This window comes from Pestalotiopsis fici, assembly GCF_000516985.1.
Source record: "Pestalotiopsis fici W106-1 unplaced genomic scaffold PFICI_Scf_6, whole genome shotgun sequence".
Lineage (NCBI taxonomy): Eukaryota > Fungi > Ascomycota > Sordariomycetes > Amphisphaeriales > Sporocadaceae > Pestalotiopsis > Pestalotiopsis fici.
Genome location: NW_006917096.1, coordinates 3,421,231 through 3,447,804, shown reverse-complemented (window position 1 = coordinate 3,447,804; position 26,574 = coordinate 3,421,231). Strand labels below are relative to the sequence as shown.

At 49.6% G+C, this 26,574-nt stretch overlaps 11 protein-coding genes across 11 annotated transcripts; 4 read left to right on the top strand and 7 right to left on the bottom strand.

Annotated features, from left to right (window-relative positions):
* Positions 1-351: 351 nt before the first annotated feature.
* PFICI_09511 (uncharacterized protein) lies at positions 352-4,249 on the bottom strand (the record flags this gene model as incomplete). Its single annotated transcript, XM_007838092.1, has 6 exons — positions 352-1,643; positions 1,701-2,339; positions 2,386-2,987; positions 3,044-3,966; positions 4,034-4,084; positions 4,154-4,249. The coding sequence occupies 6 exons, from the start codon at positions 4,247-4,249 to the stop codon at positions 352-354; spliced, it is 3,603 nt and encodes a 1,200-aa protein (XP_007836283.1).
* Positions 4,250-4,959: 710 nt separating this feature from the next.
* Positions 4,960-5,688, bottom strand: PFICI_09510 (uncharacterized protein; the record flags this gene model as incomplete). Its single annotated transcript, XM_007838091.1, has 2 exons — positions 4,960-5,481; positions 5,545-5,688. The coding sequence occupies 2 exons, from the start codon at positions 5,686-5,688 to the stop codon at positions 4,960-4,962; spliced, it is 666 nt and encodes a 221-aa protein (XP_007836282.1).
* A 627-nt stretch (positions 5,689-6,315) lies between these two features.
* Positions 6,316-7,481, bottom strand: PFICI_09509 (uncharacterized protein; the record flags this gene model as incomplete). The annotated part of the gene is made up of 5 exons (XM_007838090.1): positions 6,316-6,878; positions 6,933-7,086; positions 7,152-7,244; positions 7,291-7,331; positions 7,394-7,481. 5 exons carry the CDS (start codon positions 7,479-7,481, stop codon positions 6,316-6,318), a joined length of 939 nt encoding a protein of 312 aa, XP_007836281.1.
* A 377-nt stretch (positions 7,482-7,858) lies between these two features.
* PFICI_09508 (uncharacterized protein) lies at positions 7,859-8,657 on the top strand (the record flags this gene model as incomplete). Its single annotated transcript, XM_007838089.1, has 2 exons — positions 7,859-8,040; positions 8,090-8,657. 2 exons carry the CDS (start codon positions 7,859-7,861, stop codon positions 8,655-8,657), a joined length of 750 nt encoding a protein of 249 aa, XP_007836280.1.
* A 149-nt stretch (positions 8,658-8,806) lies between these two features.
* PFICI_09507 (uncharacterized protein) lies at positions 8,807-10,376 on the top strand (the record flags this gene model as incomplete). Its single annotated transcript, XM_007838088.1, has 2 exons — positions 8,807-9,355; positions 9,408-10,376. 2 exons carry the CDS (start codon positions 8,807-8,809, stop codon positions 10,374-10,376), a joined length of 1,518 nt encoding a protein of 505 aa, XP_007836279.1.
* Positions 10,377-10,681: 305 nt separating this feature from the next.
* On the bottom strand, positions 10,682-11,812 carry PFICI_09506 (uncharacterized protein; the record flags this gene model as incomplete). Its single annotated transcript, XM_007838087.1, has 1 exon — positions 10,682-11,812. One exon carries the CDS (start codon positions 11,810-11,812, stop codon positions 10,682-10,684), a length of 1,131 nt encoding a protein of 376 aa, XP_007836278.1.
* Positions 11,813-12,708: 896 nt separating this feature from the next.
* Positions 12,709-14,371, top strand: PFICI_09505 (uncharacterized protein; the record flags this gene model as incomplete). The annotated part of the gene is made up of 2 exons (XM_007838086.1): positions 12,709-12,835; positions 12,903-14,371. The coding sequence occupies 2 exons, from the start codon at positions 12,709-12,711 to the stop codon at positions 14,369-14,371; spliced, it is 1,596 nt and encodes a 531-aa protein (XP_007836277.1).
* Positions 14,372-14,677: 306 nt separating this feature from the next.
* Positions 14,678-15,686, bottom strand: PFICI_09504 (uncharacterized protein; the record flags this gene model as incomplete). Its single annotated transcript, XM_007838085.1, has 2 exons — positions 14,678-15,135; positions 15,191-15,686. The coding sequence occupies 2 exons, from the start codon at positions 15,684-15,686 to the stop codon at positions 14,678-14,680; spliced, it is 954 nt and encodes a 317-aa protein (XP_007836276.1).
* Positions 15,687-18,448: 2,762 nt separating this feature from the next.
* Positions 18,449-20,466, top strand: PFICI_09503 (uncharacterized protein; the record flags this gene model as incomplete). The annotated part of the gene is made up of 2 exons (XM_007838084.1): positions 18,449-18,574; positions 18,634-20,466. The coding sequence occupies 2 exons, from the start codon at positions 18,449-18,451 to the stop codon at positions 20,464-20,466; spliced, it is 1,959 nt and encodes a 652-aa protein (XP_007836275.1).
* Positions 20,467-20,524: 58 nt separating this feature from the next.
* PFICI_09502 (uncharacterized protein) lies at positions 20,525-21,886 on the bottom strand (the record flags this gene model as incomplete). The annotated part of the gene is made up of 1 exon (XM_007838083.1): positions 20,525-21,886. One exon carries the CDS (start codon positions 21,884-21,886, stop codon positions 20,525-20,527), a length of 1,362 nt encoding a protein of 453 aa, XP_007836274.1.
* Positions 21,887-22,416: 530 nt separating this feature from the next.
* Positions 22,417-25,893, bottom strand: PFICI_09501 (uncharacterized protein; the record flags this gene model as incomplete). The annotated part of the gene is made up of 1 exon (XM_007838082.1): positions 22,417-25,893. One exon carries the CDS (start codon positions 25,891-25,893, stop codon positions 22,417-22,419), a length of 3,477 nt encoding a protein of 1,158 aa, XP_007836273.1.
* Between the last annotated feature and the right edge of the window lie 681 nt (positions 25,894-26,574).

The following is a 26,574-nucleotide window of genomic DNA, read 5'->3' as shown; positions in this document are numbered from 1 at the left end:
GAATGTCCCAGGTAGGAATATCAACGTGAACAGGGTGATGACGTTCATGGAAGCTGGGTCCTCGGCCGTGGTCTTTGCAATGTCATACATTCCCTTCGCTGTTTTGGCCATCCACTGCGAAGTAGTTACCATTCTTTCCGAAGAGACCTGTGTATTCATAGGAAATAATTTTTCTATCCCTCTATTCTCAACTTAAAGTATCGTGTTGTACTTGGAACAGATTGAATACACATATCCCACCTAACTCGTATGAAAAACCATGCTTGTAAAAACCAATACACCAAGAGTGATGCGCCTTGGCTAATACGAAGCATTTTTTGCCAATTAATCGCGCTCAGGACCTCTCTTGGCTCATTTCTGCTCGCGGCGCCCCAATGGCAACCACAAACGTGAATTTCGACTTGACTTGGAGGATTGCTCCGAAGCAGCCGCTGAAAATGGACTGTGGCTGCCGCCAGGACTCCCGCGACTATCATCACTGATACTTGCACCGGATCCACTGGTGGGAATGGATTCCTTAGAACGGTCCTTGCTCGGCCAGTGCCGTGGCAGCCGCGTGGAACGACCGAAGATGACAGCGGCGTCGCCTAAGACGCTATGATCTGCCAGATCGATACCTGGATGCGTTTTGCGGCCCAGAGTAAATTCTGGAAGAAGTACCTGGACCCTGTCGCAGTTCGCTCCAGAAGTACTAGCGACGCAGCCGCAATCCTCGAAAAGCTGATGGGGTTTATGCCAGTAAATACCGTTCGCCAATTTCAATGGTGTGGCCGATGGATCCCCGTATACATCGGAGATCTGCTTTAGTAATTGTAGGCGGACTGCTAGGTAGTCTATGCCACGAGGGACCTGAGCCCAATTGAAGCAGCTGCTTTCCTCATGTATCGGTTTGATAATCTCGCCAAAGTCTCTTGCCAGAAATGTTACAGCCTGGATAGCACGAGTGAAGTCGACCCAGCCTTTTCCACTTGAGGTCAACTTCACTGATCGTGCCTGGAGTACTGGTTCGCTCAAGAGATCGACAAAGGACCACCCTTCCAACATCCCACGATCAAAGCGCAACTCAATCCCAGGTGATGACTTGAGTTTCTCTTGGTGATCATGCATCTGCTCGAAAACGTCCCAGAGATCCTCAATCATGCCTTGAATAGTCCAGTACGTGACCTTCTCTGTATCCCTGACAGCTCCAGGTGGACCCTCGCCTGCTTCACTGAGACTCTCGAAAACCCTCATTCTTCGAAAGTCGATGTTTAACAATGCTTCCATAGAAGCAGCCGGCCCGCCATAGCCCTCTGAGTATTTGAACGCGGATGGTTCAAACAAACGGCTTTTATCGTAGGGCGGCTTCGTCAACTGACAGCGCAATGCGTGTAAAACAGCACTGGCACCGTCTATAAGCCATCCTCTGTGGTCAAGATCGTCATACAAAACCACATACATTCTGCTTAGACTGTAAATCTTCCTCTCAAATGGACCCTCTCTTTTCAGTCGCAGGCTGTTTGCTCGTTCACTCAAAAGGAAGCTAGCCCCGCCACTGATGTATTTTGATACGGAGAGATTGATACCGCTAAGTGCAAAACGAGGACCAGATACGGTTTCAGAGCGGGACCTTGTTATGTCGGCGTATTTCGCGTTTCTTGTTCCTGCAATGTGGTAAGCAAAGATTTACATCAGCAGTCAGTGATGGATCAGTGATTCACCTGCTTCTTGAGCCGCAGCTGGCGTCCAGCCCAAGAAATGTCGCTTGTCTTTCATGTAGCTCAAATCCAGTTCTTCTGTATGAATCGACTTTGCAGCGGAGAACGGAATTCTCGAAAGGTCGGCACTTTCAATATAGTGCCAAGTGATCGACAAATCGTCGCAGCTGACAGCAACCAGAAGACTTGAAAATCCCTTCAGTACGATTTTATCATCGAAGGTAGTGACTCGCTGTGCACCAGCTGACTGTGCCATTACTTCGAGAGCAATCTCCATACCTTTCTGTCGAGCGGTCCGGTTCGCGATTGGAAACCCGGTCACGATATTAGAGGATCTGAGGAGAAGTTTCCAACAATCATGGTTTGACGGGCCCAAGGGAGCGATCCGCTTTCTTTCGATATTTACTTCAAAAGAAAGAGTTGGTTGATGATCGTTGCGAAACTCACCATCATTGGAAAGACCACGATGAATCAAAAAAGCAGATGAAAGTAACCATTCGTCGTCTGCAGGAAACTGACACACGGCAGCTATCCAGCAAATCTGGGCACCAACATCGCATAATCGTAGCTTAGGAGCACAGACTAACACGGAGGTTGTCTCCTTCTCCACCCGGAGTCGTATCGTTCCTCCGTCGAAAGAATCTGGTATTGGTAAGTAGAGTCGGAGTGTTGAGCAAATATAACATACCCTGGGCATCATGTGTTTGATTTCGTTGGTAGGCATCCAGGCCCTTCTGTAAAGCGGTGAGTGTGGCTTCGCCACTTGATGGCCAAGTCTGGCGCATGTATTGTCGGCAACTAAGCATTTGGTGATTGTCTTCATTTCTGACGACTACCAAGACGTCGCCGAGATTGCAAGCTGCTGCATCACCAAAGTATTCTTTAAGAAAAAGGTCTAAACGGCCGCTGATGACAAAATCAGCAGACGCGACTTGCTTTGGGCTCGCACGTCTGTCAAACTCGGTGATAATGCAGTGGTTCAAGATGGAGACATTCTCAATCCCCGCAAGCTCCATAGTAGCCGTCAACTGGTCGATGAGCCACCGGAAGGCGTCGCTTTGAGTGATAAACACTCTCGATTGTTCAAAATAGTGACTTTCGTCACTTCCTAACGGAAGATTGTCCTCTTCTATGAGTTGAGGCCATTGTGTCTGATCAGAAAGCCAATTCATGATCTCGTCTGACCCCATACCTTCATGCGTGGATTGGTTTACAGGTGTTGAGTTGCCCGAACTCTCGATAGACCCCTCAGTGCTCCGAGCACCAGTCAATATTTCCCGTGAAATGCGCCTGAGTTATATGAGCATAACTGACCGACTTTTACATAAATGCGACATTGGACATACCGCCTCTGCTGTCTCAGGAAAAGAACACCTTGTCGTTGAGATTTGGATTCGGCAATTGGTTCCAGCGTCTCAGCAACCGTTTTCAAGAGCGCTTCCACTGCATACTCCAATTTCTCCCCTTGCTCAACGCCGTTCAATGTAGTTGGGGCAAGACGACTTGTTATCTCGTCTACAAAAGCCCGAACAAGAGCTATCTTGATGTCGACGTCTCCCTCAATTGTTTCAACCGAGGATCTGATGGTAAGCCTGTCGGTGTCTGTCATTCTCTGTACTGTGGTTGAAATTGTCGGAAGTGAGGCGTAGCCAGAGTCAGACGGGATTGTGCCAGCAGCTGTATGGCCACTGCTGCCAACATAGAAGCTTTTGTGCGGTGGACCGTCTCGGTGCTCCAAGTTGAATGGTGAATATGGACTCGGTGATGCAAGGGAACTTGACGGGCCCCATTCGGGTTCGGCGGGCGGGGCAGAGAAACCGCCAGAGAAACCGCCAGCAAACGGTGGAGTGTTTGATACACGCTGCTTCTTGAGCTTAAGGATAAGCTTCTGAAACGCAGCTCTATTATCCATGGGACTCGGGCTGCCAGTAGGAGCAACCGCAGCAGTATCAGCGGCGACATTTGCACCTCCAAACTGAAGCAAGGGGTTGATCTCCTGGGCTGGTTGAGGAGCTGCTGCGGGTGTTGACAGCTCCATCTGTCTACCATATTGTGAGGCGAAGAAGCTAGCAAACGTTGATCCTCGTGGTGTAGAGGCCTGTGATCTTTGGTCCGAGTCGACTACATCCAGAGCGATATGATCTGACCGTTCCCCTTTTCTAGAGCCATCGATCGACGAGGGTGACTGCTCCAGCGGTCTCGGTACAAGTGATGTCGGTACGTTGAGCCATTCTCCAGAGCGAAGACCCTTGACATCGTCTTTCTGAGCCTAATAACACCGCGTGAGATGAACAACGTCAATTATCATTGCAGGTAAGCATTGGAAAGATTTATACCTGAGTCAAGCCACGAGGTAGCACTACGGCATAGCTATCGTTTCCATTGTCCTGGGATAAAGTCAACAAGAAGATAATTCACATTTTCCTTGTCGCCGGGAAAGTGGTGTGAATACTCACACGCAAGTGAATGAATGTGCTGGGGAATTGTTCTTGTAGGTACTGCTTCAGCTTATCCGAGGGCAAATTGTACGAGCGTACATACTCCACAGGCATGATGAACGTTATTGCCGGCTAAGTACCTAATAATGGCCCCAATGTGTATAGATTTGAACGCTGGGTTATTTCCGACCAAAATCTTCAACACTCGCTTAGGCACATATTTGGCCATGAAATCTAGCAGTTTCGCACATTCAGCACTAAGCAGAAGGCTCTACAAAAGGTATTGTCTGAGCTGCGAGGGAGTATTTATAATGGTCCGATAATGCCATACTGACAGGGCGGGGCAGGCTGCGATGATCTGGACTCTGCACCCATGGCATGCGAGATGCACGGCTTGCATGGGATGGATGTGGGCGAGCATCGTGGCACATCTATTCGCCAAAGCATATTTCACCAGGGCGGCAGGGTTGAGGGAGTACTTATCATGCACTTAAGTCAGCTTGATCTATCGGGTTTTATTGGTTGCGCCTCCTTGTGGTACCGCAGAAAGAAGAACTGTGGAACTAGAATAGGACAGAACAGAGAATTCCAAAAAAGAGGCGGAGTGAGTGTATTGATGATGGGAAGGGAAGATTTCCCTGTGGTGCCCAGGTAGCTCTAATCGGTGCCCCTCTAGCTGCTAGAATCGCACCTTCCAACATAGAGAACCTCCATATTCGCCATCTCTGACCACCCCATTGGCATCGGCAAACAGTTCGATAGCAGCACACACAACAAGGCAGGCTGGGAGCCCGACGTTCATTGATCACAGCGCCCGAAACTCGTTATTGAGCTACAGAACAAATGCCAGGTCTTTGTCGTACAAATTGTGGCTGTGACTTTTCTGCCTGGGAAAGAGTCCACGCAGCAATATCTGCTCGTCGCAGATACAAACCCAGTGTACCATCACCGACGTAGCCGTCAACCACCTTCATCGGCGGTCCATTTGCCAAGAAACCGACACGAAACAAGGTCCAATCAATCTGATCGCCTTCCTCCCCAAACACCTGAGAGACACCGACGACAGTCTTCCAGACCTTATTCGCCATTGCCCAGAGCGCGGTCACGGCAAGCCATCGCGAAAGGCTGAATTGATCATTCGGATCTTGGACGCTAAAGGTGCTGAGTGCGATGATTCGTTTCACGCCTTCGCGGCGCATGGTTGACAAGATGAGCTTATACGCAGGCACGAAGACTTCTGTTGCGGTGGCGGTAATCCCTGAAGGGCCGACGAGGGAGATAATCACGTCCTGTCCGCTGATCGCAGTACACAGGGACGGTTCATCGTCGAGTGCGCCTTCAAAAGTCTTTCCAAAGAATAAGTCAATGCAACGTTTTATTGTACCCGATAATGGCGAGGCTGCACGTACCGTGATGTCGGCGTTGTTGGCGTGTTCTGGCAGCGTCCGTCTCCCATAGGTGGTCACCTGCCAGCCTTTTTCTAGTGCCTGCTGTACAACAAGCTGACCAGTGGCTCCTGTAGCGCCAAGTACAAGGAGTCTCCCACGGGCCATTCTGGACTGCTGTTATCGCTGTTATTGCTTACTGGTCTGTCTTTCCTTGTGATTGATGCTACATGAGATGAAGAGATTCTCCAATTGCCAGAAATGCCAGAGATGCGCCCAAGATCAAGACGACTGTGCCTCATTGCTGGCATTGTTAGCCAAGCCTGATTACCATGGGCTCGGTGGATCCAGGGCATAGCATAACCAAAATCAGTCACCCGTTCTCCATTCTACAAGGACATTCCGAAGAAACACAATTCCAGAAAAAATTGAAAAGAGTGATACGAGATATAAAAGATACCAGTATAATGATCAAGAGAACCCGCCCAGTGTCGAGGCGAAACGCTGTGGCATTGAGATGCCTTCCTTAATGCATGCTATCGCTTCCTGGGTGATGACAGTTTAGAGCGCTGCAGGGTTCACACCCTTGAAGCTGCCATTGTTGCCCGCCAAACCGCCGCCCCTGCCAGAAGCCTAATTCCCCGACAGTGGCTGGTCCTAACCCAACCCTTGCCTGACAACGCCGCGCTCACCTATTTCTAGATTCGCTACATGCAATGGCCGTTGGTGCAAATCGTGCCATGGATGATCAAATGCCATTCTTGAGCGCCCAGGATTTAAAGACCATGAAGCTGCCTAGATAGTGGCCTTCTCGCCGGTTGCTAGCCCTGGCCCGACAGTCGCAACATACTCTTTTACAGTATCACCGAGCCCTACCATGCAAATCGTCGCCCAAGCAGCAACACCTATGCGTGGCACGACACCACGGAAGAATCCACTTATACCAGAAGACTGGAAAATGTGCTTGGCAGTCGTGGCCATGGTAGGTGCTTGACCGACGGACGGGTCACGCTTGAGTGATTGCATCTCGACTCGCACCACCTCGAACGGCTGATTCCAGCAGCTCAAAGCTCCTCCAACGGTCGAGGCTACTATCTTTTCTGCAGTGCTCAGCTTGGTGTCGGGTGATTTTCTACTGAATGAGCGAATAGGTCCCTCTGCGAGTCTGGAGATGCCGATTCTCGACGACCATCCCGTGATTTGCCTTAATGCGACGGCATTTACGCCGCGGTTTACTCCTCGAATACCCTCTTTTCGAATAATTGATGCGAATATCTCCAGTGTACCCGGAACTGCCACTCCAGGTGTAGTTACTTTGGGTCGTGTCACCTCTATCGTCTTCATACACGTGGTTAATCCTGGGCGCTGCGTTAGTTGATGGCACCAACACTAAAAGGGATTATGGCATGTACCCATGGTCAAGTAAGCTTGGGCGGCACCTCCACTAATCCCACCCAACACTCCAGCCAATACTGGGCTAGCATTCAAGTATGTCCTGGACATGTGATCGACTTCATTCGAAGTGAGGAACAGTATGGAGCCTTTGGTCAATGCTTCAAACCACGCCTGGAATGTCCATTAGTTCTGTGTATACTCGTGCTTGTCAAGTCAAGCAGATATCATGTACTGACCCAAGGGATTAGACCTTGATAAAAGGCACCAATTCCACCTCTACCCCAAGTAAACTTGACTGCATCTCTCAATGAGTGTCCACGCAACCTGTTCTAGTGTCAGATATCACTCAAAGTAGAATGGTGTTGCTGTACCCACGTGAGTCTTCAAAACTTCCATCGGTTGTCCCAAAGTGGTGACTATGTTGAAGGGAGTATTGTCAATAATTTGTAACAACGTTATTGAATCAAGAAGTGTATACCTTGAAAGACGTTCATGAAGGCGCCCACTGCCAGGTTCCGCCATGGTGTTCGCTTGTGCCCTTGCACATTACGTTCAGTAGCCGCCATGTTGAATGCGCTGCCCAGCAAATCAATTTCAAAAGGGATGGAAAGCTGTATGCTGGAATACTATCATATCCTAGGTTTTGAAATACCCCAAGTGTTCTTCTACCTACTGGCATGCTTTTAGCAATGAACCACAACAGGCAAGTCAGCAACAGTGACGGATCCATCCGCTGACGCTAAGACAGCACCCGGGCTCATTTACCTGTGCCTAAGCAAGCCATCGGTTCTATCCGACAGCCATTCTGGCCAATCCGCTTGGAGGTCATGTCATCAACGGACTTGAGATTGCTCAATTTCAAAATGTGTATTTTATTCGAAATTTCAGTCAATTGATGATTCTCCTTCATTTACTTGTGTAATCTGCATTTGCAGCGTCAAACATGACTATCGTCAAGGTTCTGCAGCGTGTCGCGAGACAACGACCACGGCATGTCGTGTCACTGAGGCGCGGGCTCGCTAGCGTCTCTACAGCGCCCATTGAGGCCCCGTTGAGTCGCTTTGAACCTGACCTCAAGGTTGACTATACCGCCTTCACCAACAGAGTTGCAACTCTGAGAAGACAGTAGGCTCTTCTTGTTCATAATTCGCGAAAATTGCTAACCTGTATGCAGACTTGGCCGGCCACTGACATATGCGGAAAAAGTTTTGTTTTCTCATTTGGATAGCTTGGAGTATGACCGCATTGACCGTGGAAAGACGCAACTATCCCTCAGACCCAGGCGCATAGCCTGCCAAGATGCCACTGCACAAATGGCCTTGATCCAATTCATGTCTGCTGGACTAGATGCGACATCAGTACCCACAACCGTACATTGCGATCACTTGATAGTTGGCAGAGACGGCCAAGACAAAGATTTGCCCAATGCCCTCACAACGCATGGAGAAGTTTATGACTTCATGTCAAGCGCATGTCGGAGATACAACATGGGCTTTTGGAAGCCTGGCGCCGGAATCATACATCAAACCGTTCTTGAAAATTATGCATATCCCGCAGGCATGATGGTTGGCACGGATTCTCACACGCCAAATGCAGGCGGACTTGGTATGATCGCTATAGGCGTCGGTGGTGCTGATGCCGTCGATATTATGGCGGGCCTGACATGGGAACTGACTGCTCCCAAAATCATTGGTGTCAAGCTGTCTGGCAAATTGTCCGGCTGGGCGACACCTAAAGGCTAGTCATTTGCTTGCAATTGATTGGTTTCCCTCTGCTAACCCGGATACTAGACATTATCAACCAGCTAGCGAGCATACTCACTGTAAAGGGGGGAACTGGTTCTATAATCGAGTTTTTCGGAGAGGGTACTGCCAGCTTATCCGCGACCGGAATGGCTACTGTGTGCAATATGGGTGCAGAAACTGGGGCGACGACCTCAATCTTTCCATATTCGCAGGCCATGTCACGGTATCTGGAGGCCACTGGACGCCCCGAGCTAGCCCGTTGCTCTCAGGCCCTGTCTTCAGAGCTTCGTGCCGATGCAGACGCCCAGTATGACAGGATCATTGAAATTGACCTGTCTACTCTGGAGCCCCGTATCAACGGCCCCTTTACCCCTGATCTCTCGAACCCGATATCAAAATTCAAATCTGCTGTCCAGGAGAATGACTGGCCCCAGAAGCTGACCGCCGGGCTAATTGGTTCATGTACAAACTCGTCGTTCGAAGACCTATCCCGGGCAGCCAGTCTTGCAAAACAAGCCTTGGCAGCTGGATTAAAGCCAAAGATGCCACTGCTACTATCGCCAGGAAGCGAAAAGACTCGAGTGACACTCGATGATGCAGGTATCACGCAGGTCTTTGAAGAATTGGGCAGTACAACGTTGACGAATGCTTGTGGACCTTGCTGCGGATCCTGGGATCGCCAAGATATGAAGAAGGTGAGTTGAAGAAAAACGCGAATACTGTTCTTCAGACACTGATAAAAATCAGGGAACACCAAACTCCATCATCACATCGTATAATCGCAACTTTACAGGACGTCTCGACTCCAACCCCCAAACTCACATCTTTCTTTCTTCACCCGAGGTAGTGATGGCCAAGATATTCTCTGAAGACCTTGGCTTCGACCCGACTAGGGACTATCTTCAAAGAGAGGATGGAAGTGAATTTCGATTTAGTCCTCCATCTGGAGATGCATTGCCCAAAGCCGGTTTTGCAGATACGGACTATGTATACACAGGACCATCTGGTGATCGGCAATCAGTAGAAGTCCAGATATCACCCTCGTCACAGCGCCTGTCGCGACTTCAGCCCTTTGCGCCATGGTCGGGTTCAGACTTTGTCAACTGCGCCGTTTTGATCAAGGTCAAGGGGAAGTGCACAACTGACCATATCACTCCGGCTGGACCATGGTTCCGTTACCGTGGACATCTAGAAAACATCTCAAACAACACTCTTATTGGCGCCGTCAATGCCGAGACTGGAGAAGTCAACAATGTTCGGAACGTCCTCACTGGAGAGGATGGCGACGTTCCTGGCACGGCCAGATACTACAAGCAGCGTAATCAGCCGTGGGTCGTTATTGCAGACCACAACTACGGCGAGGGCTCCTCGAGAGAGCATGCGGCCCTGCAGCCACGATATCTGGGCGGTGTGGCCGTCATTGCCAAGAGCTTTGCCCGCATTCACGAGACTAATCTCAAAAAGCAAGGCATGCTAGCTCTGACATTCAAGCATGAGAGCGACTATGATAGACTGAGCGGTTCCGACCGCATTGATATCCTAGGGCTGAAGGAACTGGCCCCCGGCCAACCTGTGCGCATTAGAGTCACACCCGCTGCTAAAGGTAGTGAGCCTTGGGAAACCGAGTTGAATCATTCGTTCACGTCGGAGCAGGTGGAGTTTTTCGAGGCCGGGAGCGCACTCAATTTGATGGCATCTCGCCTCAACGTAGGGTAGAGAGAGTGTAGTCGCAGTTCCAAGGCCGTTATAATAGTATCAATAAAAGATTATAAACATCTCAACGACTTTTGTAAGCTTGTTAGTCCGTGAGAAGTCCAGCTTTACAAATACTTCATCCTTCAAGATATGTATTGGTTTGAAGCCCTTGTGATATGAAGTTTTATTTCTTTCGCAGAGTAATGGAATATTCTTTGTTGATTTGGGCGGTGATTTTCTTCTGTTTCACTGCAACTTGTTGTAACATACACTTTTCACGATCCTATTCGGGAATATTTACACATTTGAGGACTAATCCTGACGGGCTATTTCCAGAATACCCTACCCTCCATCAACCTCCGAGCGGTCCGAAATACACTTGCCACTTCAATCTCACCGTTTGCATTATATTTTGCGTCGACGTCTATAGACCCACTGGCATGTTGAATCGTCAATCCAGTATCCCCAACCTCTTGCCTCATGCACTCAGCTACTGTGCTACCTGGCAACTTTGCCGCCGCCGCCACGGCAAGCGCCACGGTAACGGGAATAGCTTTGTGCGGTTGGCCGACCGACATGGCACGAACAACCAAAGGTCCATTCGCTTCCTTATTGGGGGAGATTATTGCGATTTTTGGAACGCTCCCAGGCGCTTCTTCTGGTGTTGCTGCAAGGCCCATATTGACGGCCGCCTGTCGGCGAACTCGATCCAGAGTGTCCTTGAGCGTAGGATGATCGTCAATCTCCTGAGGTGTCAAGTCGCCTTTGACGCCAAGGTCAGATGCCAGAACAAAACAGCACGGGTTGGCTACGTCGATACAAGTAGCACTGATTCCGTCAAAGGTGTCTGTAATGTTGCCGGTGGGCAGCAGCTTTCCAGTGCGAGAGCCAGCTGGCTCTACGAAGTCAAGCCGAATAGGAGCCGCGGTTCCCGATACCCCATCAATTGAAAAGTCTCCGTACGGAGTGGCCTCTCCATCCACGACTGGGAAAGAGGCGTTGATAATCTTTCCAGTGTTTGTATTGTGGATCCGCACGGTAAAGGACTCGTGAATACCCTCGGGAACTTGAACCATGCCGCTGTCTACGGCAAACGGCCCGACAGCGGATGACATGTTTCCACAATTGCTAGAGTAGTCGACATGGCGATTGTTGATACCCAGAGAAACAAAGGTGTAATCAACGTCTGCGTTGGGGTGCTGGGAAGGACCAACGACACAGACTTTGGAGAGACTCGAGATCCCCCCTCCCATGCCATCTAGCTGTCTTCCATACGAGTCGGGGCTCCCTATCACGCCTAGAAATGGCTTTACCCAGTCGTCTCTATTTGCGGGCAGATCCTGCTCCTTGAAAAAGACGGCCCGAGAAGTGCCTCCGCGATAATACGCAGCAGGGAGTGAGTTTTGTCTGCTGATTGTGTGATTTGCGCGATGGCTCCATCGTTGCTGGAAAGACATCATTGTTGCACACCGTGGGCTATTGCTGGTAAGCCGTCTTGAAAGGAGTTGTGGGCCCTGGCGTGCGAGATGCGACATTGCTGATGTGATGTGGTGCCCGAAAGCAAGGTAAACGACCCTGCACTTGTGTGTGGAGGATGAGTACACTAAGAAAAAGTGTTGAATTCGATAATGATTCTTGGCACCATTATTTCGGAGATTTTGCTCTCTTCGCGATGCGTGATGTTAGTGCTCGGTTACACCCGATTCTCTCAGGTGTTCTCCACATCATCTCCGAGAAGCGCCAACAAGCTTGTCTCTAAGTCGCCACAGAGACACTAGTTTATTCTTGCGAATCCATGTATCTTCGTGACCTTAAAATTTGCTAGTTGTAGAATTATAGCACTGCCATATTACGCTCCTTCTCTAATAATGAATGACTTTTCTCAGCTTGTGCCCATGAGAATGTAGTGTAGACGCCTGAAATACACTCCACTGAGCTTTCGTGGGACACACTCGTGCCCTCACGGTTGAGGTGTGTAAAATCACGTCCAAGATCTTTCCACCAAAGGCCCGGTTTTCAATTAATAAAAAAATAGAGAAATGTGATCAGGAACATGCGATGCCTGATGACAGTTGCCAGACTACTGTGGAGAGCGGTTTTCGGGACGTGCCGGACGAGTTGCCAATATCATGGACCAGCCAATGTTGGGGGAGCAGTCTAATTCCTGGGGACACGGGGTAGGTTTTTGCGGGGAAAGCGACTAGCAACACGATTCAGGGAGTCGAGGTGAAGCATATAGAGTCTCCTGAAGTCCCTGGTAGCACAGAAGAAGGCCATCATACCTGCGTTTCCATCTATCATCAGTCGTAACACCTTTGTACAAGCATTCATCCACATAGCTCCGGATGTCACAATGGACACTCTAAAAAAGACTTCGCTGTTCAAATATGTACACGCAATTCGAGCCCTTCCCAAAGGAATCTTCAATATCAATTTGTTTTTGTCTGCCGCCTTTTTTGCTACTGCAGGAACCCCAAAAGGTAAGCATTATTGTGGTGCTTTTACAAGTTGTACTATGCTGAATATTATACTGACACTATTCTCAAGGATGGGACGAAGGCTCAGCTGCTGCCATCACTCAGTTAAAATCATTCCAGACCGAATTCCACCTCGACTCGACCAAAGATAGCCAAACAATCTCGAACCTAGTATCCTTCGTGAACCTCGGTGCCGGCATTGGCGCCTTACTGTCATTCCTCATCAATGATAGAATAGGCCGTATCTGGTCCATGAGACTATATCACACAATATACATGATTGGCACGCTCATTTCATGTTTCTCGTACGGAAGCCTTGGGGCCCTATACACGGGTCGCATCGTTGCTGGTCTCGGCATCGGTGCGTGCACAGTAGTAGGACCAATGGCCATAGCAGAGATTGCCCCCAAGACCGTGAGAGGTCTCATGACGCTCTGGGTGAATGTTGGCATGCTAGTGGGCCAGACACTGGGCATATTTACCGTCTATGGCTGCAGCATACACATAGCATCTACATTGCGACTCCAGAGCCAGATTCCCTGGTTTGTCCAGACTTTTGTACCGGCTATTGCTATTCTCCTGTCTTTCTTCGTTATGGAGTCGCCCCGCTGGCTGGCGATCAAGAACAGACCCGAGGAGGTGCTTGAGGCACTGACGAAACTACGCGGACTCCCAGAGTCCCATGTTTATGTTCAAGAAGAATATCAAGTCTTGCGAGCACATATCGAAAGCGAGACGGACCAGTATGGACAACTCAGTCTGGTTTCTGCATTCAAAGAGACTTTTCTTGTCCGCTCAAACCTTCGTCGGGTCCAACTTACAATCATTGCCTACATTCTTGCACAGTTCTCTGGCGCAAACTCCATCACCAACTATCTTCCCACGATTCTCGGACTTGTCGGAGTCAAAAGTGACAACACAAAACTGCTGTCTTCTGGATTATATGCGGTTACAAAGCTCATTTGCACCGTCATAGCCTCCCTGGTCTTTGTGGATATGGTTGGGCGGAGAGGGTCACTCTTTACTGGTATTACTGTCCAGGCAATCTGCCACTCGTATCTGGCTGGATACCTGCGCTACTTTATCAAGAGTCCTAGCACAATCCCCACCAGTGCATCAGACGGTGCCATTGCCATCATCTACATTCATGCTTTCGGCTGGGCAGTCGGGCTCTACACCCTTCCCTACCTATTTGGCGCAGAGCTATGGCCGAACCGTATTCGCTCTTTTGGCGGTGCACTTTCGCAGAGCTTTCACTGGCTCTTTTACTTTGCCATTACCAAGGCGACTCCGAGTTTGATTAGTAGCCTCAACACCTGGGGTGCTTTTCTCTTCTTTACCGCTTGGTGCATCGTCGCTCTGGGGTACACCTACTTCTTCGTACCGGAGACGAGTGGACTGAGTCTGGATGATCTTGATCGCATCTTTGAGCGTCATATCTACCAAATGAGACAACCTTTGAGCAGGGAATTGGAAGATGGTGATATTCAGAAAGGCGGAGAGACGCAACACGTTGAAAGGAAAGATCCATCAGCGTAGGAGGATATGGCAGAAATAGTATTGCTAAGAGATTATAATAAGTAAATAAACTATATTGCTAATATTAAAAGGCAAGCCAAACCAAGCAGATATTACTCTAAGGAATATTTGACTGCGCCGTAATTCCTGCAGTAGGATTATACCTAAAAACCGCGTTCGTAGAGATGTTAATTAAAATAAATTATATAATATGGTGCAAGTTTTTTTTTTCAAGGTATTATAATTATCGCACGTGTCTTTTGCACCAATTTCTCCCATGGCAGTAGCCAAGTTAAAAATGTCCGATTCATGCCAACTACGACTTTCTCAATAGAAGACTCGTTTGGGATTAACAACCATCATCTTGTGCCAAACTTGCTCATCCCCAACCCATTCTCGTAGTTTGGTCAAGATGGCCGCGTCGTCTATCTTCCTGAACTCTTCAATCTTTTCCAAATTCTTACCTCCTACTCTGTTGGCGCCCTCACCAGTATGCGGCCAATCACTGGCCCAGATCAGACTGTCGGGAGCCTCTTGGGCCAATTTGGAAATGATTGGGGCCATGTCGGCATAAGTTGTGGCAGTTTCATCTGATGATCGGTACAGAGCAGACACCTTGATAACTACCCGCCCAAGTCTCGCGAGATCCAGTAGTTGCCGGAAGCCGGGCTGATGTAATGCGTCTGCGGGCGTTGCCGCCTCTTGCAGCTTGGAAGAGCCCAAAAGACCACCGATATGATCTGCAATGACTTGAACAGGAAGATCGACAATGATGGAATACAGTCCTGCACACACTTTTAAGCTTAGTCCCATGCGTCAAGTACGGTAGATGATGCCTACTTTCCCACATTGACCCGCGGCAAAAGATTTGCAATTTCCAACCTGGGAGAGACTGGATTAAGTTGGCAGCCTTGTGCATATTCTTGTACAGTAGCTCCATGTCAACGTCGCGTCCATCAGACTGTAGATTGAGCCGAAGACCACGAATTCCTGCAGCATGCATATCTCCAAGCGCACTCTCTGAGACGGAATCCAAATCAACCACGGCAATGCCCCTAGCTATAACCGATGCGTCGAGTTGCAGTTGACCTAGGGCAGCTAGCAAAACCTTGTTGTCGGTTCTATACGGTGATGGCTGTACCAAGACGATATTTGTCGATTTCCGTGATGTTGTCAAAGAAGTGAGAAATCCAAGAAGGTCAGAAAGCGGTGCATCAGCAGGAGTATAGGCTCGCGAGGGGTGGTAGGGGCCCAAGTTTGGATCAAAGACGTGCACGTGGGTGTCAAACGCACCGGGTGGGAGGAGGCTCGTTTGGGCGGCCTGGTTATCTGACATGATGAATGAGGTGGTCCAGCAAAGCTGATAAATGAAGGGGATGGTGGATGAAGTCCAGTTAGGGGAATGGAGAGATACGCAGGAAGAATACACCTTCAGTTTCGGTCGGATCAGTAATCTGATTTGCATTTCAATCATTTCTATCCCCGTCAATTTATTCGCAAATACCTATGCTAATGCAGAGTGCAAAATCGCCATTCAATCGTAGCCCGAAAGGATTGGCCGGATCGTTCCGACAGTGCATTTCCTCCCAAGGGCGGGGGTACTGGAGTCCCCACGAATAGCTCATTTTTAGCATGTCGATCCACTAACTTCTAGGTTAGGTGGCAGGCAGTTTTGGCTACTACCTGTAGATTACATATGTACTTTCTTCCGATTGCCGAAACTTGTCAAAGGTGCTTGAGTCTTGCAACATGAAAAGGTCGCCAGTATTGTACGGCAGAAAAAGCCTATGGTTATCATTCGTTCATGTCAATTTTTCCTTTCCCCAATCTCTTGACCTCAATTTACACCAACTACCAGTGATTTCTCGTCAGCCAACCTGCCGGGCCACTACAAAAGACTAGCTGCGCAAGAGACCATGATACAATTCTAATAACAGGGTAACCTCGATACAGTGGATAAAGATAACTGGCTCAAGATTCATGACGTATGATGAGTTAGGAGAGATTTGCTTGCTTAGGAAGCGGCCAGGTTGCTGGACGGGAAAGAACGACAAGTCCCATCAGTTCAAGTAAACAAAGTCAGCCGGCCTTTTCAAAATGTACCTACTTGTTGCTTTGTACTCTTCAAATTCTCGAAATCGCTTTTGCTGCTTTTGCATTAATTGTATACATGCTTCAGAAAAGCCAAAATGACCAATTTTACAAAGCTTCCCTACGAATTACGCCTGGCCATTCTCGAGCGCCTGATCAAGGATGTGCGCAACAGCAGCTCGACCTCGACAGATCGCCTATCGAAATTTGCTACAGTTTGCAAAGAATGGCGGGACGTATTCGAGCAACAGACATTTCGGCAGCTTATTATATCTCCTCCACGTGTCTCAGAAATGGACCGAAATATCAGACATCGTCGGAAACTCATCAAGCACATCCATTTTTATATGCGGCTGCAACCCTACCCATGTGGTGCATGCCGAGCAGGTGAATCACCAATGAGAACTGCAGGAGTGTGTACGTATCCCACGGTTGATTTCCATTGCTAATAGGTCAGTAGTATAACAATATCACTAGTTGGGCACTAAAAGGTCTTTTCACCAACTTGTCGCGTTGGAGCCCTACTGAACATGATGGCCTGACGTTGGAACTGAGCGTCTTTTCGCCGAGTGACGCGGAGCATTGGTTCGAAAATCACCAATTCGAACCCTTCTTCTATTCTGATCAGGATGATTTCGACCAGAACCCCTGGGCGAAAAGACTGCGCCCAAGGACTGTTTTGACTGGTGCGCCCGAATGGATGCGATCTCGCAACCCAGTTCTTCATGGGCTGTTCTACATACGCGAAAGATTGACAGCTCATGGAACTCCTATCGACATTACTCTTGATCTCCCAGAGGTGATGGTCGTTACACGCCTGCTTTTTCGGAGGCAGTGCTACCGGACTTTCGCAAGCAGGTCAATCATCACTATGCTTCAAGCTTTGCCGAGATTGGAATATTTCCATCGAGAGACCTGGCGCTCTCTTTCTCACTTTCCTCAGATGGCACCGTCGAAAGAATACAAATGTTTGTGACCAAGTTTTCACGTTCGATGCCTTTTGCTGCTCTGACTAACCAAACAATAACCAGGGATGGAGAGTCTTTTCCATTTACAGCATTTTCCCATGCTCAAAGAGTTGACCTTATACGAGGACTGTGACGGATACTACGAGACTCTCGAAGAAATCATCATACCTGAACTTCCACTAGTGGCTGCCGCGATTTACCGCGCCAGTGCACAATTGGAATCACTCGCGGTATCTTTTCTGATTGACGCCCGAGACTTTTTCTCACATTATCTGCCAACCAGAGATCCAGCACTTCCCAGATTTCCTCAGCTCCAATTTGTCAGTCTAACGTCGTGCGAATTAAGCCTACGCAACAGTGACGAGCGCCTCAACAATCTACTGCACACTGCCGGCAATGCAGCACTTGAGATGCCGAATTTACAAGTGATGGAGCTGTGGAATGGATGCAAGATGGAAGCTGCCATATTCCGTTATCAAAGAAAACCATTCAGTACCGTCGGGATAACATGGTTGAGCTCTTGGAACCATACACTCAATGCCAAAGTCGTGGCACGTTGGAGGGAGGTCGCTCTGCGTCGCGGGTGCCGAGATGTTTCAATAAGTGTCGGTTTGATACCCGCTCCACCGCTTTGTCCTGGATCGATGCTGAAATATTTGCACTTGCGGCATCGAATCCTGAAACCTATCTCATTATGGCAGGTTCAACAAGAGACCGCCGCTGTGGACAGTCTTTTCGCCCGCGAGGGGGCGCCTTGAATAGATTAAGATATCGGATATAACACAAGCGTTATATGACACTTGAATACAAGAATCAAAATCCCCATTTCTTTTTGTTCCAAAGTGGATATGGTTGGCGAGTCCATCATGTGACAGCTAGGTTTCAGTACGTAAATTCGGCTATTTCCGAAGGCCGAAAGTTGTGGTTATGCTTGGTCCTTGACTCGCCAAGCCTTCACGGCGGGGAAGACTACGGCTATCCAGTCATTTGTCCTCCCCCATTCGCACCTCATCGGCATAAGCGATGATCCTTTGGCAAAATGTCTTCACCGGGTTCAAATAGAAATGCATCGCGAGCAAATTCCCTTGGCAGCCCCCCAGCCCATCGGAGAGGTTTGAAGAGGAGTGCGGCTGCTTGCGAACGCTGCCGCCGGAGGAAACAAAAAGTGGGTAATATCGGCATTCTGTTCCGCCCCAGCCCTGCCATGGTAGTAACTGCTGCCAGTGCGATGGAAAACTCCCTATCTGCGGCCCCTGTGGCTCGGCCAGAGCCATCTGCGTGCCTTCGGAGCGATTGGTAGTCCGTCCAGACTTTTGTAGTCACTGCGTGGGACTCCGAGAGAAGGTAGCCCGGCTTGAGGCCGAGGTGCAGGCTCTAGAGTCTCGATCATTGAACGAGCACCAGAACGGCGACGGAGATTCGCAGCAGCACCTTGGCTACACCTCCTCGGAAGGCCAAAGCATCAGCGCGGCCCCGTGTCGCAGCCTCGACATAGCTTACACGGGGCGGATACTACGCCCAACCTTTGCATCAAGACTGAATGGACAAGAAGTAGACGACGCATTCAAGAGCAGTCCGTGGCATCTGTGGAGAGATGACCCAACCACTGCCGCCACTCCCGGACTTGCTGAACAAACAGCCTGGCCTTTGGACGCACATGCATCAAAGCTGATTGACATTTTTTTCGCCCGCCGATGGCCGTCTCTGCCCATTCTACACCAGCCTACATTCAGGCAGAGGCATTATGAGCCTCTTCTGAATGGCAAACCTGCAAAAGACCTCTCTCACTTCCAGGTTTACATGGTTCTCGCCATTGCTGGCGCAGAAGCGCCGTCAGCAAACCGCAGCCAAACCTTGTCGCATCAAGATTTCTTTCAAATTGCCATCCGTGACTTGCACCTGATTCTCAACGCTGATGATCTAGAGTGCATCCAATGTCTGTTATTGCTATGCATGTATGGCAGCAACGAGCCACAATCCGTCAACATGTGGTATACAAGCGGTCTGGCACTACGCCTTGCCATTGGCATTGATCTACATCGTGCCGAGACCACCTCAAAGCTGGATCTACTCCACGCCGAAATGTCCAAACGCATATTCTGGTGCGCATATGTCATGGATCGCAGCATGGCAATCGCCATGGGCCGGCCATTGGGTATCCAAGATACGGACATTACCACTCCACTGCCATTGCAGCTCAGCGACTCTCAATTGATGGAGCTCAGCGAAGGCCCCGTGATGGGCAATTTGGTAGCACAAAGTGATGACATGTCAACATTCATTCACGTAAGCAAGCTTCGGCGTCTCAATGGCGAAATTTACAAAAGCTTTCACGCTCCCGTTATAAGTGGCATGGCCGACGTCGCTCTCGACACTGTCCGATCGGGGTATCTCTCGCGGCTAAACGACTGGATTGCAGCGTCGCCGAGATACTTGCCAACGGCCTCAATGTTCCAGTCTCCCGAATGGTTCCAGATTGCCTATCATCAAGCCGTCTTGTCGCTCTATCGCCCTTCGCGCGGCGCACCCATGAGCTCAATCGATAGCCTTCGACTGTGCATGGACTCGGCAATCAGCATGGTCGGCTGCTACAATGCATTGTACGCCAAGAACAAGATTGTCTACACCTTTCTCGCGCTAAACTCGGTCTTCATGGCTGCCGTCACCATCTTGTACTGTATCCGTGCCAGCTCGGCTATTCGGGATGAGCTGAGCAAGTCTGTCGCCGAGGCCAATATTTCATCTGCGGTGCGCCTCTTGCAGAGTCTGTCCTCTGGTCGGTCAGTGGGCAGCAGATGCACGGAAATCATTGAGCGGCTGAGCTCAGCTGTGCTCACCGTCTTTGATCAGCCTGTGCAGTCAGAAGAACTGGTCGATGCAGAGTTTTTGTCCTGGTTTGGGCTCAAATTTCTCAGTGTTCGCCCCGACGAAGGTTTCCGGGCAGAGGACATGGGTGTCCCTGCTCAGCCCACTCCAAATTTTGACATACCGTGGAATGACTTGATGGATGCGGGATATGAAATGATCAATACCACTTATATGGACATGCTGTTCTAGGAGCAAGTTTATCTTTACAATGTAGTCAGTAGCCTCGAGGGTAATTGAAGTTACATTTCTACCGTCTTCTCCCTCCATTCCTGGCCACAAGCATCAACAAGCAACCTCCACCTATCACTAGCAAAGCCAGGTTAATGCTAACACTGACCACTGGTGCCGTGTTTGATGCATTGATTCCATATGCGACACTTTGACCGAGAGACTCGATCCCACGAACTACCCCGGCAAGATGCGCGTTATCCTCAAAAGTCTCTGATATCTGCGAAGCATTCCAGTACAAATACGTCTGAGCCGACTGCATCGCCAGAAAGAGAAGGGCGACCGAAGCAGCCGTCTTGCCGTATCCCGCGTCCAGCCAATCGAGCTTGTGTGCTGGCGGTCGCAGCGCATTGTATGCAAAGTACCCCCAACTGGCGGCGCAGAGGACTAGAACTAGCACCGTGGCGAGGAACAGCTTCAAGGTGCTCCCGCGTCTCTTGAGACCGGAAATATCCGAGACAATTGCGACGAGAGCTGATCCAATGACGGATGCGACCGCAGTCAAGAGAGATACCAGGGCTCGTCCTCTGACAGAAAAGTGCTTCGTGACATATGTGTGGGCAAAGGAGTAGTAAAAGTACGCAAAACAAGCATACGGTATGAAGAGAAGCACATCTTTTCTCTTGAACTGGGAAAACAGTTGCGAATATTGCTCCTTGTAGCTCGTCATTTTACCACCACTTGTCTTGTCATCAGCCACGGGAGTTCCGTCGCGATGAAAGACATTTCTCGTCGGTGAGATAAGCAGAGCAATTGGCAGACCCAGACACATGATGGCAATCGTGACATAGTACACGTCGTAGCCGACGTGACCCGACTTGTTGTCCTTTGCGCTGAGGCCGAGGTTGATCGAGGCCGAGATGACGCTGCCGAGCTCCTTGAAGGCCACCCACGTCGTGATGCTCCGCCCTCGCCACTGCTCCCGCGGGTACCCGATGATGATGAAGCCTTCGGTCGCCCAAAAGAGACCGCTGCAGGCGCCGCGGAAGACGGCCGCGAATATGAGAAACCACTGCGTGCCGAAGCGGGTGTTTTGGTATAGAGCTGCCGCAAAGATGGGGTCGCCAATGGTGCCAATGGCCAGGCACCATTTTGTGCCAATCTTGTTCACCAGCGGGCCGCCCAGCAGACACACGATGCCCATGAGCGCAAAGTTGATGGCTGTGGCTGCATTGGCCACGTAGGGTTGTTCCTGGCCTGCGCCTCCAAGGCCTTGCAGAGCATTGAAGGAGCCTATGGTGCATGAGGCAGTGGCAGAGACGAGGAGAACCTGCGAGCTGACGGACCGGAGGTTCCATGTGCATCGTCTCGAAGGTTTGTCGGCACGAAGCTCCTCAACTCTGGGACTTCCGGGGTCTGAATTCTTGTTGCTCGAGTTCATATTGGCGACCAAAACTGATGGTTTCACTTCCTGACTTGGCTGTCCCCAAATTCCAAATTGAGACTGGATCATGGGGAAACAATCGTCTATATACCCATGGAGACAATTTTTTTTATCAATCACAAAGATAATCAAATAGTTTGATCTGATAAGATCCGGCCTCGGATATCACGGGACTCGGCACCATATTCCGCTAGTGACCGGGCCACCGGCTTCATCCATCTGGACCAAAAAGCTTGATCTAATGTCCATTGACAGGGGTGGACTTGGGCCGATCAGGTACTAGAAAACTTACTGCGCACCAATTGATAATTGAGAGTGCCGAGTTTCCGCTTGGCATTGTAGTTTCGGTGCATATTTTGTGTTTCCGTACGCGAATATGCTCATGTGGCTAGATATTTGGCAAATGGCAAAATCTGGCGGAAAGCAAGGGTGCTAAATTGTGGCCCTATTTGGTCGTAGCAATGCCTTCCAGCTCACAATACTTCGTATCAGCGCCACATATGAGGGTTCTGCCCCTCGAAAAGGCTTTAATCATTCGCCACAAACGGCATCGTAAGATAGCCGAGTGTTTCTTGTTCTTCAGTGGCTCCTGGAGGAGGCACAATCAACCGCCAATCGTCATGCTGATTTTCGGGAGCCGCTCCATCTTCCATCCGAATATTACATTTCATCGCCAGCTGCTTCAAATCGGCCTTGGAGCACCAAATTTTGTGACGGATAAGCAATTCTTCGATCTGTGCGTCATTCAAGACCTCTGTTCCTGAATCTTCCCATATCTGTTCCAGTGGCCATCTCAATACGCCATCTTGGCCAATCTCACCCAGTTGGACTTTCGATTCAACTGGCATCTTTTTCACATCTCGTACCACGATTCTGGTGGGCCCTCGAAATCCTGTCACCCAATCATCTGCTTTAGCTGTGAACAACAGGATGGGCTTTGGCGTCTGTACTACCCGATCACTCTGGCCATGCAAAGAAACAAATTCTTCCAGGTCGTGGCATAGGCCTTTAGCTTCAGGTATAGCTGCCAATGTACGAGCCGCGCATTGGATCAGCCACAAGAGGCTTGCTTCGAACAACATATGCACTCGTGCTACCTCCATCGACTGTGCTGCCGATCGTTGTGTTTCATTTTGCTTGACCAGCACAGGCTGGGACAATTGCTGGGGAAGCTCCCATATTGATTTTTCAGGAAATTCACCAGATCTATACACCCACGGTACAGTTGCAAAGAGATCACAACCCAGTCTTGTGAGAAGTTCTATAAGGCGCTTGACTACTGTAGTCCGAGATCGTTGCATTTCGAGCAAGATCTCCCTCAGAATCTCCTGAGGGGTAGAAGATAAGGATATGTTGACCAATGGTGAAATTTGTGAATGTTCCCATGAAGGAACAAAACATCTGGGCAAGCAAGGATTCATTTTGCTCGTAGATGTAAACAATGTGTTGAGATCCGGGGAAAGTGGGTCGAAATCGTCATCCTCTAATCCGCACTCCAAACTTGCTCTGAACACAATAACGTAAGCCTCTGGCGAGAAGGTGCGACCTTGACTGACTTGTGCTTTCATCCACTGAACCACCCAGTCGCCGTGGCCCCACCGTGCTGCAAAGGCGATGAATGGATAGATGATCAAGGGATGGACGGGTCTCCACTGCCCAAAAATGGGGTTGTCTGGATGACCCGATAATCGATAATAGACTCGATGGCACAAGTCAATTAGGTCGTATCGCTGCGGTTGACCCAATGGCGACCCACGCTCAATAAGAAAACGGAACGATCTGAGGAAATAGCCCAAATCAAGCCATCTCTTCGGTAAGCATTGGCGAGGGACTTGCCTCGGTCCCCTAAAGACCACTGACCTCGCTAGCGCCGCTAGCAGCACTCGGAAATCAGGGCCAAACTCGCCCAAATTGTTGCAATCCACAACGTGTTTGCCTTCAGCAGTCTCGCGAAGGAATTCCCTTGCTGTTCTATGAATGAATGCAGCTTTCTTACTCAAGACCATAGGTTCGACATTGCATGGAATGCAATAGCCTCGCTTGTCTTCTTGCAGCTCCACCAGTCCCGCGCAGCTTGACAAGATTGTTCTTTCTGTATCTTGACATAGTTCGAGCAGTACTTTTTTCTCATTGCGCTCATCCCCCTGAATGAGTACGCGAGCCAGATCTGTGTCCAAAGCCAAGCTCAGATACAAAAGATCCTTATCCGTTCCTTTCATATGATTCAAAGGACCTTTGAGGTGATTATGAAAGGTCCCTCTATCCCAAGTTTCGGACAAAAGAAGTGTGAAGATGTTGCCAGCCCTGGTCTGGTATCTCTTTTCGTCGTCTCCTAGACGGCTCCAAATAGATTTAAAGTATTCGAATAGCTCCGCGGGCATGTCATTGAGGCGATCTTCTAGCTCGTCCTCGGAGTTCCCGTCAACGAAGCCGCGCTTAATGCCATCAACAGCCAATCGAGCCCAGAGAAAGACTCCGTCTGCTTTATTCACAATTGTTTCGACAATACCATACAAGAATCGCCCCGATTTATAGTGTTCAGAGTTCATTGCATTGCTCAGTGAGTCTAGAGCAAAATAATGAATGTCTGGTGCCGTCAGCCTTTGGAGATGGAGTTGCCTGGAGCTAGATAGGCCTTTCTCAAAGATTTGCTCCCTGCGACTTGATACCACCAGTCGCATATTGGGCATCGCCTCGAGCTTTCTGATTACTTGCAGTAGTTCTCCGTGCTTCGCTACTGGAAGATGCTCATCAAGCGCATCTATTAGCACGTAGATGGAGTAGTGGCTACTCAGCAGTTGTAAAGCTTCCAGGACTGCATCTTGCAGCTCTTCCATGCTCCATTCTGTGTGCGTGTCTTTTTGGCGCGAGTGGGGAATCCTCTGGAGTATACTATCAGACGCCTCGCTCTCCAGAAGTTGATGCAAGAATGTCAGAAACATGCCCTTCATGTCATTGTGCCTCGATCGTGTGTTTGTTGTTCCGAGCCAGAAGAAGTGGCGAATGACCAGGTGAGGACCCGGAATTACATCCATGCTTTCCATTTGCTGGAAAAGAGACTTCATCAAGGTGCTTTTACCGGCCCCGGGCTTCCCGCTTACCCAATACAGTTTCGAATTGAGTTCGGATATCAACCAATTCTTGAAATCGCCGAAAGTCTCCTCGCGCAAATTCCGAAGGTATTTTGGCTCTTCTTCGATGCCTTGATGGCTCCCACCGGCATACGTTGCGCTGTCCCTGTCCGAGGCACCCGCCTCTTTCTTGATACGACCCAAAAGCCACTGTAATGAGCTCGGGTGAGCTGTTTGTAGGTCGTTGTATCGTTGATTCAATCCAGGAAACTTGAGACTGGCTTTCAAGCGAGCAACCTCTGCTTCAAAGATTTGGACGCTTCTCAAAGCAGCCACTTCTTGCCGCAGAACAGCCTGAGTTTCCTGATGAAGAGACCGATTCTCAGCCAGCAGCTCAGACATCTGCAGCTCATGTTTGGAAACGGCTTGGATGAAATTTCGAAGACGTGAATCCAGTTTTCCAAAGTCCTCAAATCGCTGCACTCGCTCTGCTTCGCCAGACTCGTAGATTTTGATCAGAACCGCATTTTGCATCGTGGCCTGGCAATCATCCAGCGACTTCTTGAGCTGCTCAATGCGATTGTGCCGCCAAGTGCGCTTGGTCGCCGACACAAGCGACTGCAAGCCATGTTTGGTACGAGAGGATGATCCCGGTGGAGCAAGCTTGACAATCTCTTGCTGAAGCTCCGTGGCAGCCTTGGCACATTTGTCCACAATCTGAAAGAGCAGATCATTCTTTAGCGCCGACTGGTGAGCCTTTTTCCGCGAATCTTTGAGCTTCTCTGCCAGGAGGAGCAGATCATTCGCATTGGCTTCAGCGGCCGTGTCTGGCTTGTGATTCTCGTAAATGTCGCGAAATGACTGGTAAAATTTGTTACCAAAGTCAATCACGGTGATGATGTTGCACGCCAAGGACAATGCATCAATCGACATGGTGACGCCTCAAAAGGCAGATCAACAGAAGGCGTGTTGAGCCGCGACAAAACAGATGGTGTTCCTCCCCCAAGTGTGAGCATCACAGGACTTGAATGCGGCAGAAAGGAAGTAAGAGATGGAAGGAGTTGGAATTTGATCTGCGGGGTAGTAGTGAGATGGATGCTGTGCTGTAGGCAGGCTGTGTGCGACATGAGATCAGTCCACCGAATAAGACCCTGACACCGAACTTGGGGCAATGGGATGGAATTCGCAGGAAAATTGTACACCAAACCTCCTTGTAGGCATTCGCTGCGCTGTAGCAATCAAGACATCGAGCCAGTACTGAGCAGATTATGAATGGTATTCCCATAAATAGAGGATACACGGCAACCATGTTTCCTGGAAAGCCAAAATAGGCCTAATATCATGTTGCAAGCGATATATCACTCTACACTAGCCTGGGCAGGGTGTGGAAATCCTACTTTTGGCAGTGCAACCTGGCGGAGCATCGCGACGGATTCAGAGTACATACCTAGGTAGGTAATGTGTACCTTTGCGACACTATCACGTTGCCTTATCTATCCTGCGCCTTCATGCACGACTTCAAAAGGTATGTCGAATTCACACAACGTGCCCTATTGGCCTTGACAGAGCAGCTTTCAAAGATTTACAAGGCAAAGTGGCCTGAGCACCGTGGCT